Consider the following 14,940-nt stretch of genomic DNA (forward strand, 5'->3'; position numbering starts at 1 on the left):
CAGAAGACTTTAAAACTTCTGAGCAGGAAGATCCTTGACCCTTGCCCAACTCCTTTCCACTTAACAGTGATGCAACTGAGCTGAAGAGACTTGTCCAAAGCCACCGAGCAGGTTAGTTAGTGGCAGGGCTAAAATCTGTAATGAGGAGTTGGTCATGCGCAGGTTGCAAACAGCCTTGTCCAAGGATTCATACTTGGAGTAGATACATTGCACCCTCACTTTTGACTAGGCCTAACTTCTGGTACAAACCTGTGGAGTCAAAATCTGATTTTAAATGTTGTAAAAAACAAAAACAAACAACCTCTCATTTTTCAGATCTCTCAGTGAAAACTTTAGGGCCAAATCAAGAAATCATAAGGCTATCATAGGCCCTTACATAAAAATGGCCTTAAAATATACACACAACCTCCTTTTCATAGAAGACAGAGAGCCAGAGAGATAGAAATATAGAAAGAGAGGGAGAAAGAATACTTTGCCCCTGACATATACACACAAAAGTACTTGGCTTACTGTAAGCAAAAAGCAAAAAAACAAAACAAAACAAAAACCCTCAAACTCCTTTGTCTTAAGGGCAGAGAGATAGGTGACAAGATTTGAAATAAAGTGAGCCACTGAAGACAGGAATGGGCAAACTCCAGCTAGCCTGGAACTATCCCGGTTTCCTCTGTGAACCAGCCTAGGGGCTTCCCCTCGGTCCGCCCCTGCACGGAAGGACGTGCGTGGCACTGGGCTGCGTCATTGGCAGAACTGCCCGCGCCCAGAAAACGAGCTGGAGTGGAGAACAGAATGCAATTGCAGACAATCTTCCTCTGGTTCCCTGGGGAGGCCTGCTCTGGGCAGAGAGATCCCAGGGGACTGTGCGGGAAGGAGCTAAAGCAATAGCCCAAAAGCGCCAGGGAATGCACTTGAAGTTTCAAACGTTTTTCTTTTCTTTGAAACTAAGTTTCCAGCCCACCAGGAAAAACTGCCTCGCGACCTAGTGATTTTAATCTCACGCTTGGCCGCAAGCCGCTGCCTCGAGACTGGAAACTGGCCGCGAGGCGCTCTATCCCCCTGACCCCCTCCCCCCGCGCTCACCTGCGATATCCCAGAGCTGCAGGCGCACCACAGTCTCCGGGTCCCAGTGGAGCACCTTGAGCGCGAAGTCCACGCCGATTGTGGCCCGGTAGTGCGAGGAGAAGTTCTGGTGCACGTAGCGCTTGATGATGCTGGTCTTCCCCACGCCCAGGTCGCCAATCACCAGCAACTTGTACAGGTGCTCCTTGTGTGGGACCTGCATCCTGGCGGCCGGCCAGACTGACCAGGGAAGCGCAGCCTGGGCTCTGCGCAGGAGAGAGACTTGGGGAGCGCAAGTGTAGGTGCAGAGAGAGGCGTGGGCGGCGGGGCGGGGGCTGGGGGGCGGAACTCCTCCCCTAGGGGTTAATCCTCCTTCCTACTCCGCGGTCTTGGAGAGGGGAGGAGACAGGAGCGAGTCCCGGGACTGGCAGCTGAAAGGGGTTCGCGTGTGGTTGCCTGTTGCAGCGCTTATTTATCCGGCGCTTTAGAGTTTCCGAAGAGCTGTTTTCACCTGTGACCCTGGCCACAAACTTTGAGGTGTGGATCTTGTTTTCCACGTTTTGCTTGCGAGAAAACTGGTTGTGAAAAACTACTCTGCGGGAGATGGCCGGTGAAAGGCCCCGCTGACCACAGGTCTGAAGTCACAGGCTCTTAACTACCCCACATTGTAGAGAGAAAGTACAGTATTAGGAAGCCCAAGACTGGCTGGGCTTGGTTCCTGCGTGCCCTGGTTTTTAAGTTGAGGGACCATAAGTAAGTCACTTGAGCTCTCACAGCCTGTTATTTCTCAATGAATGGCAATGCTGACCTCTCAGCAGCTTGGAGGTGTGAACACTGAGCACTTTCACACCCATTCAACTGGTAATCAGTTAACAAGGAGGACAATTGGGCCGAAAATGCCAAGGGCACTCGTGACTTTTAGCCTCTTCTCATATCCTAAAAACTCAGAGCTGCACAGAAAGACAGTTTTAACAATCGGTCAGATTATTACAAATAATAATAATGGCAAACATTTATTGAGCACTCGCTATATGCCAGAGGGTTTATAAATTACGTCATTAGTCATCCCAGCTGTCTTAATAATAGATACCATTTTTCTTCCTATTTTACAAATGAGGAAGCTAAGGACCAGACATTTTAAGTAATGGACCCAGAGTCAAATAGTAAGGAAAAAAACCAAATTCAAACATAGGTCTTTAGGTTCCCAACTTCTTTTTGTTGTTTTTGTTGTTTTTCATTCATTTGACCAATATACATTTTATTACCAATTAATATATGACAAATTGTACTTATTTTGTCTTGTCTGTCTCCACCTACAAGAAGGTAAGTTTTTTTGAGGCCAGTAGGCATTGTCTGCGTTAGGATTTCTGTATCATCCTCCTAACGCAGACAATGCCTACTGGCCTAAGAAAAATTTACCTTCTTGTGGGTGGAGACAGGACAAGACAAAATAAGTACAATTTGTCATATATTAATTGGTAATAAAATAAGGCAGAAAGGGGATGTGAAGAGATTATATGGGGTTTGCCTTTTAGATAGGGTGGCCAGGGAAGGTTTCAGTAAGACGGAGACAATTTAGTAAAGACCTAAAGAAAATGAGAAATTGGGCATTCAGGGCTAGGGGGTGAGCAGTTTATACCAAAATGAGCTATTTTGTACCTGAATGTGCTGTGAAGGAGCTCTGCTCACATTCTATCATTTCATCTTCTCAATTGCTTTATGAAGTGCGTTATTTTCTTCAATTTATAAATAAGGAAACCAAGATTAACAGCAGCTTTCTCAAGGGCACACGTAACTAGTATGTGTTAGAACTAGGACTTAAACACAGGCCTGTGTGAAAGGGAGAAAGGAGGTTTGGCAAGGCCATTGTCTTTCTGCCTTCCTCTTCTGGCCTGACACACCCTGAACTTTAGCCTCCACATGCCCCAAACAAGCAGCGGGATGCTGAAGATGTGTACCCGGGACAAGTCACATAACCTCTGAGCCTTGGTTTCCACATCAACAAAAGGAGAATGATAATACCTATGGCAGGGCACAGTGGCTCATGATTGTAATCCAAGCACTTTGGGAGGCTTAGGTGGGTGAATCACTTGAGGTCAGGAGTTCAAGACCAGCCTGGCCAACATGGTGAAACCCGTCTCTACTAAAAATACAAAAATTAGCTGGGCGTGGTGGCAGGTGACTATAATCCCAGCTACTTGAGAGGCGGAGACAGGAGAATATCTTGAATCCGGGATGCAGAGGTTGCAGTGAGCCAAGATCACACCATTGCTTTCCAGCCTGGGTAACCTGAGCAAGACTCTATCTCAAAATAAATAAATAAATAAATAAATAAATAAATAAATAAATAAATAAATAAATAAATACAAATGAAATTGTTGATAAGATGCTGGGTCCATAGTAGGTGGTAAATAAATTGTAGCTATTACTATGAAATGAGGGACAAGCTTAAAATACTGTCCACAGGCACTGTCCTGTGCTGTTTCATCTTTCCTCAGAGAGTAACTCAGAAGTTTTGCTCAGAATGGACACTAAGTGACAGTGTGTAGAATTGCAGTCGTTTGTGTTTTATTGAAGTGCTTAGCTGGGTAGGCCTCATTTACTGGTTTCCACCCATGCGGGGACACACCAAGAAGATCACATCTAACAAGTGAGACAAATACTCTACCTGCTTAAAGAATTAGCCAACAATGTCACCTCACTTCCCAGGGAGGGGAATTCAGGAGCCCAAGATGCTTAAGCCATTCTAAATGCCTGCAAAATTAGGGAGGATGACAAAATGAGACCTTTGCCAGCTCTAAAATCCTGGGTCTGTAAATCTGAGAGACAGGCTTTGTCTGGCCAACAACCTCCTGGGGTAGAAACAAGGTAGGAGTTTGAGACATCTTGTGGGCCAGCCTTCAAAATTATACCCAACCCAACTTTCTCACCAGCCCCGTACTGTTTTCCCAAGCCTGGTCCCGGCAGAGTCATCCTCACCCTTATCTGTTCTCTTTTGAGCAAGAGCATATTGGAACATCAGACATTTGGATTTATGAGGTAGGACAGGCAGGGCAAAGTTCAGGATTTCTGGTCCTGAAGCTGATAAAATTGGAGGAAGTAGCTTTTTGAGCAAAAGAATGCAAAATCAAAAATACATAATTAGGTCTAGGGCCTTGGAAGGGGTCCTGAAGCTTCAGTTTTATTGCCTCTCTGCAGGTAGGAGATTCTTCTCTCAGGGACAGCAGCCAACCATGGTGAGCAAGCTCCTTGGCCAGGCAGGAAGTATGTGCAGTTTGTTTCCAGCCGTACTCATTTAGGTCTCATGATCATTCTTCACAGTGGGAAGAAATTACTCTTGGTTTATATTTTTAAGACTTTTAGATTACAGCAGCTTGGTAAGCACCCCAGCCTAGCAGTTCAGTAAAATGTTTGTAAAAGGCGCCTAGGTCTCTGAACCTGAAAGTCCCTTGGGTAAAATGAGGGAGTTAGGTTGCAAGATCTCTGGAAAGTCCTTTGGACTCTAAAATATCAGAATTCTGGGTCTTCTAGACATTGTCTAGTAGGAGTGACACCCTAGCTGATTCTAGTCACCCCACAAGAGCACCACTGCCAAAGAGGTGATGTTTTCTCTCCTCTTTTAGGTTTGGAAGAAAGGCCATCTCAAAGCAAACATGATGCCATAGTTCTCCTCTGGTTTCATGGTGCTATTCTTTCCTCTGCTGCTGTACATTTTCCCACAAGACAAAGGCAATCCAAGAACATTCTTTTTGGGGGACAAACCTTCATGTACTCCCCTTCCTTGCTTTGAACTTATTTTCTACACTCAGAACTAGGCTGCAGACAGGGAGCCAGGTAGCCAGGGACAAACTATAAACTGGATCAAGCCAGACAGTGAATAGATGGAAAGGATATTATCAAGCAGCTAGACCATTCTTGCCTCCTCTTTCATTCAACCCTGTCCCCTGCAATTATGATGCTTCTTCAGAACCTATCTTCCCCAACCTGAACATATACCTGTCAAGATGGCTTAGGATTATCAGGAGGATCTCAGCTTTTTCTGACACAAAAGATCCAGTGCTTCCTCCCCATGGAGAGAACAGCTGTGCCATTCGTCCGCCTCCCAGCAGCCACACTGCACCATGGAAACCTGTTCTCTACAGTAATTCTCAAAACATCTCTGGTGATGTTTTGACAAGCTTACCACCCTCAAATTGCTAAACCACAGCACATCTTCTCACCAAGGTCGGGAAGGCTGATGACTCAAGTTTGTAAAAGGTGTGTGAGACCACAAAGTGCTCAGAATTCAAGCCAAGAATGATATCCCAGAAGGCACAGCATTAGGTTTCTCTTAGTCTCCATTCCCTTTCTGTCCAATGTGGGTACTTAGTCTTATGAAATGGAAAAACTACAATGATTGCAAATTGCTTTGCAAATGTAAACTTGAAGGGACAAACCCTCATGTTTTCCTCCTAGAGCTGCTGTATTTGGTGAGCCCCTGTGAAGTTACATTATTTGCTTTTGCCATTAAGAGAGCCATGGGGAGTTATTCATTAGCTTATGTGAGCTTTTAATTATTGCTCTGAAGAAATATGTAAATGACTGCAAGATGGGGTCCCAAGGGCTCTGTTATAGAAAAGGTAATCTAATTTTTCTTAGATTAATACAAGAAATATATCTTACAACAGATGAATTTTACTCTGCAAAAGGCCTGGAAGAAATGACCATATATTTTATCATTCAAACTATGACTCTTGAGAGTGAAAGGGGGCACTATGAATAATTACACCAAACAACAGGAACAAGCCAGGACTTTCCTAAAGAATATTCATTCCTAAAGAAGAGGGAGAAGTTGAGGCTCTCAAATGAGATCTACAGCTATAGGGGCTTTGGAAAATTCTCCTAAACCACAATTTTAATAAATAGGTCTGCCAAGTTAAAGTTGCAGCTTATTTCTTTCTTCAAAAAGTTCTCTCTTTACCCACTAGGCTTGTCTGAAACCTGTGCTAACTTGCAATTCGAGTCATCTAGTATTGGTTCAGGATTGCAGCAGATATCTAGAAGTAGGAAGCAACTTTTGGGTTATTTGGAGAGAGGCCAAGATGGATTCTGTATGGGATGTTCTTGAAATAAATACTTTTCAGTCTATGAGAAATTTCTGGCTAGATTTTTTTCCAGAAAAAAAAAGACTACAATAGGATATTTACAGGTTATCATGAGAAACTGATTGCAAGTGCATTTTTTAACCCACCAGTAGTATGAATCAAGAAAACCAGAGTATGACCTAAACCATTTTCAGCAGTGTATTTATCACCAACTAAAATTATGTGCCTTAGATGTGCCAGACAGGCATGGCTGAATCGGGATGTATTTTTCTACTAACACATCTAACATGGATGAGTGGAAATAAGCTATGGAATGGCCGAAAGGCAAGCATCTGAGAACATGGAGAAAAATGATTCTGTATGTGCTAGAATTTCAACTTCCTTATCCTGGGAACCTACAATGAGCTAAGCCCTTTATCTTGGTAAGTTTATTTGATCTTCACGACCACTCTGCAGCAAGTATCTTCACTTTATAATGAGGGAAATAGGGCTCAAAGAATTTAAATAATTTTTCCAAACTCACAGATATGGAGTGACAGCATGAGAATCATAACCACTAATTCCTAAATCTGTGCTTTTTCTACTATACCACACTCCTTTAGCATGTGATAAATTCCAGGTCCAGGCTTCTACTGTAGCTTTGTTTCTGCTATGCTACTAAATATTCAGGCTATAAAGAAAAGAGATTGATTCTATTTCCATTTGATAAAGTCTTAACTATGCAGGGAAACAGCCAATAAAGGAAGAAAAGAAAAATCTATGATTCAAAGATAAAAGGATATATCCCATAATCTCTCACCAACTCGGGCAGAAAGTCAACACAAGTAAAAGTGGCATGCTGTGCATTTGTGGGGAGAGGTCTGACCCAGTGCACATAGAGAGCATATACAAGGAATCTACTTCTGTTGCTCTCAGAGAAGGTGATAGGATAGTACTGAGGCTGTCCAGTGAACGAACCCCTATTCCATAATGGGTGATGACAGAGGGACTGGTGGGGTCTAGCTCAGAAGGTTAACGCAAGAAAATTACTGACAGACCATCACAGCATAAATGAAGAAATATTCATGTACAAAGCATTGTAACAGAGTTTTTTGAGGATCAGGGTCAGAAGAAAGGTCTCACGTTTATCTCAAAGAGTGTATAAGATATAAGTCCCTGCCATCAAAAATGCTTCCATTCTGGTTAAAGCATCAGCATGTATACACATGACCTTCTGCCTTCCACTCTGACCTTCTTAGACTCCTTCACAACTTCCCTTCTTTTCTGCCCATCCACTAAAGTTTGCTATTCTTCATCCTTGGGACTCTGACTTTCTCTGCTTGAGCTCATCTACTCCTGTGACAATAGAGCAAATGGGGTTAGGAACTCTGGAATCAGGTGAGCTTACCTGATTTCACATTCAAGTTCTACCACTACCCAGTCATAAGAACTTTGTAAAGTAGTTTAACTTTTGCAAGCTTGTCCCTTCATGTATAAAATGAGGATAATAATTTTAACCTCCTATTTTTTTTTTTGGAGAAGACCAAATAAAATTCTGTGAAGTGCTTAGCATAGTGCTTGGCCCAGGATATGCACTGAAAAGTACATGTTGTTAAACTATCAAATGTCTGCTGATGATTTCTATATCTGTATTTAAAACACAACCTTACTCCTGCATTCCATAAATTTGTTCCAACTGCCTGTTGGGCATTTCTACCAGGCTTTCTGGCAGACAGTTTAAATGCAACATGTGCAAAACTGAACTCATTATCTACCCTAACAGACTTGTTCCCTTTCCTGTATTCCTGGTTTTTGGTCAGTGGTTCCACCCTCACCAAAGTCTACCAAGCTCAAAAACTCAGTCACTCTTGATTCCTCTCTCTTTGTTACCCATATCAGACAAATTCCTGATGGCATTTCCACTACTTCACAAAATTACTATTATAACAAAAAGGTGAATATCTATGCATTATTATTGTGGAGAAAGGACCTTTGAATATTATGTGAAAGGCAGAAATAATAAAAGGAAAAAAAAACTAAACGTGTAGACATTAACAATAACCAGAAGCAAGAAAAATGATACTTTCAGAATGAGAAAAATTTTACAACATTTAAAACAGGCAAAAGGAAATACACCTTATATTAAATTGTTCTAATAATTTTTTAAACACTAAATTAGATAAAGATATAAATAAGCAATTGGCCACACAAGACAAACAAAAAGCCAATAGTGTGAAAAGTGTATTTTTCACTAGGATAGTAATAAAAGTATGAAAATTAAGCAATAATGTAATACCATTTTTTACTTTTTAAATTGACAAATATATTTTAGTACTAAAAATATCCAATTTTGATGAGAATGTAAAAAATGGATACTATCTTATGATCCTGTGGTGGGACTAACATAAGAAAAAGTTGTTAAAGGGAAATGTGGTTATATGTATCAAAATCCTTAAAATGCATGTGCCCTTTGTTAATTCCATTTTTAGGAATTTATGGTAAGGAAATCACTAAAGATGTATGTGACAATTTGGCTTTAAGAATTCCGATTGCAGTGTTGCTTATAAAAACAAAAAATCACAACTCCCTAAATACACGAGGTTAAATATTGTAATGGTATACATATGTGCTGGCACATTATACAGCCTTTATAAACAATGTTAAAGAAAATATTGCAGCTGGAAAAATGTTCACAATTTTTTTCATAACATTTTTAAATGGGAGGTCAACAAATCACAAAAAGTTAGAGTCCCCAACTTAGCATAAAATACATAATTTCCATTTTACACAAACATGCACACATTGTCGATGGAAAAAAGGTACAGAAAATTATGTACCCACATATTAGAGTTTATCTCTGGAGAGTGAGATTATTGCTTCTTTTTTATATATTTTCCTGCTTTTCTATATTATTTCATTTTTATGGAAATGTTATTGATATCAAAAGAAGAAAACAAAGTTAAAGTCAAATGTGTACTGAATAGGTCTTGGATGAGGATTTCCAGTGGCTCCTGTTCCAGGTTTCATAAACAGCATTCAGTGTGTAGAGACAATGAAGTTTCCTGTCTGGCCACCAAGTGCTGGGTGTTTTAGGTTTCAGTATTTTTCTAGCCAACCTTTCTCATTCTGATCACACTAATCTTATCAGCGCTGAGAGGTGTGCCCTCCTAAGGGAACCAACGCACTATTTTGTGGGTGGCATGATCAGGCTGGCACTCCAAAACCAGTTAGACAAGGTACTCATGCTGTCCTGGAGTGTCTCTGCCATAGTAGCCCTGGCTTAGCTCATGAGGACAAGCTCCATGTGCCTGAAAGGGAATTGACTGTCTCTCTCCAATTTGGATTGAAATTCCCGCCAGGGTCACCAATATCCAAACCTTGATATCATCTTCACTTCTTTTCTGCTTGTGCCCTACTTTTCCATTTCGACACCAACTTGCAAATTCTTCTCTCCGGTGTCTCTTTCATTCATGCTGTCGTTTCAGTCCCTCTTAATATCTCATCAAGTAGTTGTTCCCTAAGGACATCTTCCTGATTCAGTTTCCCCTGCTTTTTCCTATCCCTTACCACTCCCAGATCAATCTTCAAAAATAAATTACTACAAGCTGGGCATGTTGGCATCTGCCTGTAGTCCCAACTACTGGGAGGCTGAAGTGGGAGGTTCACTTTAGCCCAGGAGTTCAAGTCCAGACTGGGCAACATAGCAAGACCCTGCCTCTAAAAAGTAAAATAAAATAAAGTTACTACTGCAATAGGACACTCACTCCTCTTATCCCAACCTCTGAACTTCTGTGTGAGAGGAATACATTGTTTGGTTTAACCTTTTGATGAGTTGGGTTTTCTGTTTATGCAGCCAAACCAAATCTTAAATGATAAATCTCCTTGAGTCTGAAAGAAGTCATGTCTCTGCTTAGCATGCCTATATAATAGCAGTTTATATGTACGCCATTTCACTATTCTACCTCTCCCCAACATTCTTTTTGTAGATTTTGTTGCCCTCCTCTTTGACTCTGCCCATGAAATCAGAAGCATATACCCTACCAGCACAAGGTGCAGCCTGCTCCATGATACTGGCATGCTCAAGAAATGGTCCATACTTGTTTATGCCAGGCTGTATTTAATGTCTTGACTAGTACAGGCACTCAGTAAGTCTTTTAATGACAATGAAAAATATGAATCATGCAAGACCATGTGTTATGTTATTGGCAACAATTTTGAGCCTGAAATGCAGTAAGCTACCTGGAATTTTGTTTTATTTATTTTATTTTTTTTTAAGAGGCTTGAACATTGCTACTGGCATCCATAAAAAGCAATGGGAAGATGAGTGCACAAAGACTGCTAGTGTGGAAGTTATTGGGCTGCATTCCCTTACTGACTCTGCCACTAGTTTCAGAGTCAGCCTGATCCCTTTACTTCATACACCCTTTTAACCTCCTTTGAGTATCTTCTCTAAATTGATAGCACCTTCTCAAAAACAACCAGGTCATATGCATGAAGGGTCTTAAAGATAGGCATAATTATCCAACAACTAGTAAGTACCCTTTAAACAGTTGTTCCTCTTCTAAGAATCTGTCCCAAATAAATAATCAGGCAGTCTTTCCAAGATTTATGCACAAGATATTTAATGCAGCATTATTTTTAGTAGCAACCTAAATATTTTTCAATAGAAACTGGCTAAATAGACAATGTCATATCCATAAAATTTAATATTTTATAGCCATTAAACATCATGTTTATGAAGAATATTAATGGAATGAATATTCATGCTATTGTATTATTTGGAAAAAAGCTAAATATAAAATTACATATATATGTGCATACGTATATAAATTATCCAGATTTTATAAATATATGTACATGATTGTACATATAACTAGAACAAACATTTTTCTTCTTTATACTTTTCTAAATTATCTAGGATATGTATGGATTGGTTTTAAAATCAATGAAATTAATACGTAATTATCTTGAAAATCTTTAAGGATTTACTATTTATTTTTTATTTATTCTTGAAATTTTGAAATTTTACAGTTAACACATCTTGGTTTAAGTCACCAAGCGGTCTCTTTCATCTGGACACAGATGCTTTTCATTTATCAGAAGCATTCTTGCATTATTTCTTTGATAATTTTCTCTCTTTATTTGTTCTCAATCTCTCAAAAATTTTAAAATCTAACTCGAGGACACCATTAAGACTTTTTAAACAATGTTTCATTCTTTTTGTCTCTGTATTCTACTTTCTGGAAGACTTGCTCAACTTGGTTTACAAAGTCTTTCATTGAAAACTTTTAATTAGCAACTTGATTTTGAAGAGATACTTAGATCTATTTACCTACTTTTTAAAAAGTGCTAGGTTCCCAAAACATAAATATACAGCTTAATCAATTAAACTTTCTTTATCAATTTTTGATAATAATGTCACAGCAGCTTCCTAAAAAAACTATTGGAAAATGTATACCCCCAGGGCCCTGATGTGATTTAGCTGTGTCCCCACACAAATCTCATCTTAAATTCCCACATGTTGTTATAGGGAGCTAGTCAGAGGTAATTGAATAATGGGGGTAGATCTTTCTTGTACTATTCTTGTGATAGTGAATTAGTCTCACAAGATCTGATGGTATTAAAAGGAGAGTTTCCTTACACAAGCTCTCTTGTCTTGTCTGCTGCCATGTGAGATGTGCCTTTCACCTTCCAACATGATTGTGAGGCCTCCCCAGCCATGTGGAACTGTGAGTCCAATAAACCTCTTTCTTTTGTAAATGGCCCAGTCTCAGGTATGTCTTTATCAGCAGTGTGAAAACAGACTAACACAGTAAATTGGTATGAGTAGAGTGGGGTGCTGCTGAAAAGATACCTGAAAATGTGGAAGTGACTTTGGAACTGAGCAAGGGGCAAAGGTTGGAACAGTTTGGAGGGCTCAGAAGAAGACAGGAAAATGTGGGAAACTTTAGAGCTTCCTAGAGATGGTTGAATGGCTTTTACCAAAAGCCTGATAGCAACATGGACAATAAGGTTCAGGCTCAGGTGGTCTCAGATGGAGATGAGGAACTTGTTGGGAACTGGAGCAAAGGTGACTCTTGTTATGTTTTAGCAAAGAGACTGGCAGCATCTTGCCCCTTCCCTAGAGATTTTTGGAACTTTGAACTTGAGAGAGATGATTTAGGGTATCTGGCAAAAGAAATTTCTAAGCAGCAAAGCATTGAAGAGGTGACTTAGATGCTGTTAAAGGCATTAGGTTTTATAAGAGAAGCAGAGCATAAAAGTTTGGAAAATTTGCAGCCTAACAATGTGATAGAAAAGAAAAACCCATTTTCTGAGGAGAAATGCACAAAATATTTAATGCAGCATTATTTTTAGTAGCAACCTAAATATTTATCAATAGAAACTGGTTATCAATAGAAGCCGGCTGCATAAATTTGCATAAGCAATGAGGAGATGAGTATTAATCCCCAAGACAGTGGGGAAAATGTCTCCAGGGCATTTCAGAGGTCTTCATGGCAGCCCCCTCTATCCCTCTATCACAGGCCCAGAGGCCTTCTCTTGTCTGCCACCATGGGTGACGTGCCTTTCACTTTCCATCATGATTGTGAGGCCTCCCCAGCCATGTGGAACTGTGAGTTCAATAAACCTCTTTGTCTGTATCAGCAGTGTAAAAACACTAATACAGGCCCCCCACCTTCACCCACCATATAAGAAGTATTTAAATAGCACTGAAATTTTATGTTGCCTGTAGATTTGCAAGCTCTGACATATCTTAACCTCAACAATAACCTAGGTGTTTAGTGAAATAAATAATAGATGACCTATGGGAAGCAGGGAATTCTTAAACTGTATTAATATTGGAAGATCCTTTCAGTGAGCTGAGCTCAACTAGGGGCAACCTTGGAGGAAGGGAAAACTGGCTGTTTCTACCATTTTCCCCCAAGTCACCTAATGACCACCCTATATTTAGAACTTTAAGAAGAACTCAAAACAAAGATAGAAAATGTAGGCAAAGAGAAAAGATGAGAGATTTAGTTGTTGCTGTTGTTTGATTTTTTTTTTTTTTGTGAAAGAAAAATAAACTCTTAGTTCTGATCTATTAGACTCACGTCTACCAGTTAAAGGTGTTTGGCGATGTTTTTATATTGATCAGAGTTTGTTTCCCAGATCTTTGCAAAACCATACAGATGATTGGTGCCTCCTCATTCCACCAGTTCACCTTGGAAAAGAGATACTTATAAAGACTGCTGGAATCAATCATCTTTCCCAAGCAAGATATATTGTTGCACAAATTGGTCTATGTTAGAGGGAACAGAGACATAAGAAAAACCTGAGGACCCCTAGACATGGCTATTGGGCTGCTTGAGGTTGATAATCCCATGATAAATCCAAAAAGAGGCACCAATTCTTCCAACTTGCTTGGTACTATTAGTCTCAGGAATATCAGGGTTGTAGGCGTCACAAACTCCAAGACCCATGGAACAAGTGTTTGCTGCTGATTTCACCTTTTATTTTTTTGAAACAGTGTTTCACTCTGTCAGCCAGGCTGAAATGCAGTGGTATAATCATAGCTCACTGTAGCCCTGAACTCCTGGATTCAAGTGGTCCTCCCACCTCAGCCTCCTGAATATGTGGGACTATAGCTGTGTGCCAACTTGCCCAGCAATTTTTTTTTCTTTTTTGTAGAGACAGGGTCTTTCTGTATTGCCCAGGCTGGTCTTGAACTCCTGGCCTCAACTGATCTTTCTGCCTTGGCTTCCCAAATAGCTGGGATTATAAGCATGAGTCTCCATGCCCAAATGCTTTCTCCATTTGAGGCAAGGATACTTTGGCCAAAACTTTACTATTTACTGATTAAAGTTGAGTTCCTCCAAGGTAATCTAATCTGGGCATATGGTTTTCTTAAACACATTTTTCAATACTCTTGGCAGTTCTGGAATAATGCCTGTGAGTCTCCAAGGCACATATTTGCCTTGCTGACATTAGAACCCTTGGGAATGCAATAGTTCAATTAGCTGGGTCACTCCTCAGTCACTCTGCAGTGTCTCAGTTTACTATACATTATGTATTGTTTCTAAAGGTAGTACAGTTTATTTATTCTCTTCCACTTAGAAAAATTGTACAATGCTAGGAACTTTTCTTGATCCATTTTGAAAGCAGTTCCTTTGGAGAATAACTGTCAAACAAGCATGCTCCTGAAACTTCCTTATCTCCACCCCCATTGGGGTCATGGCCTCTTAGATTTATGGCCCAGACTCCCAGTTCTTGGTATGCAGATCTGGCATTCTTTGCTGTTGCTACAGACTCCTGAGGCACAGCCTGAGCGATTAGACAGCCCCTTGCCCCCCAAAGAAATGGGCCAAATAAATAATAATTGAAGATGAAAGAGATTTTCACAGTTTCAACTAAGGCTAAGCAGATTACATTTATTCTACCCCTAATCACGGTGGTAGCTTTATTGCCACTTGGGTTCACAGAGAGGTCACAAGTCACTGGAAGTAAATATGGGCTTGGAAGAGTAAGAGTTATGTATCAACATGCATTGTCTGCTGTTTGTTAATTAGCTAGTGCTGCCCGGCATTTATTATACAGAAAAGTTAGCAGAACTAGAAAAAAAAGATTTGGAACACTGGGCTGACAAGCATGACTGAAAAGGCTATAATTATGGGTCTCAGCAAGGAAAATGATGGTCATATATGCAGAAAGTAGGAAACACTTGTAGCAGATCCCTGGGACACTGTATGCTGAGAGGCGAACTCTTAACTTTGCATTCATGGCTTTTCAAATCTTACTGAAAAATACAAATTATTGGGTCTAGTACTAGTTCTACAACTTATTT

At 40.3% G+C, this 14,940-nt stretch overlaps 1 protein-coding gene across 2 annotated transcripts in view; it reads right to left on the bottom strand.

Moving 5' to 3' along the window:
- Positions 1-1,769, bottom strand: part of RAB38 (RAB38, member RAS oncogene family) — a 326,770-nt gene extending 325,001 nt beyond the window's left edge. The window contains exon 1 of one of the 2 annotated variants that reach the window (XM_055355662.2): positions 1,078-1,769. In XM_055355662.2, the coding sequence (XP_055211637.1) occupies positions 1,078-1,279 (202 nt within the window). In that variant the 5' untranslated portion in view covers positions 1,280-1,769. The remainder of the gene's footprint in view (positions 1-1,077) is intronic. The other variant, XM_004051946.3, reaches the window with a different exon arrangement.
- Positions 1,770-14,940: the final 13,171 nt, after the last annotated feature.

The sequence above is a fragment of the Gorilla gorilla genome, chromosome 9 (genome assembly GCF_029281585.2).
Source record: "Gorilla gorilla gorilla isolate KB3781 chromosome 9, NHGRI_mGorGor1-v2.1_pri, whole genome shotgun sequence".
NCBI classification, from domain to species: Eukaryota; Metazoa; Chordata; class Mammalia; order Primates; family Hominidae; genus Gorilla; species Gorilla gorilla.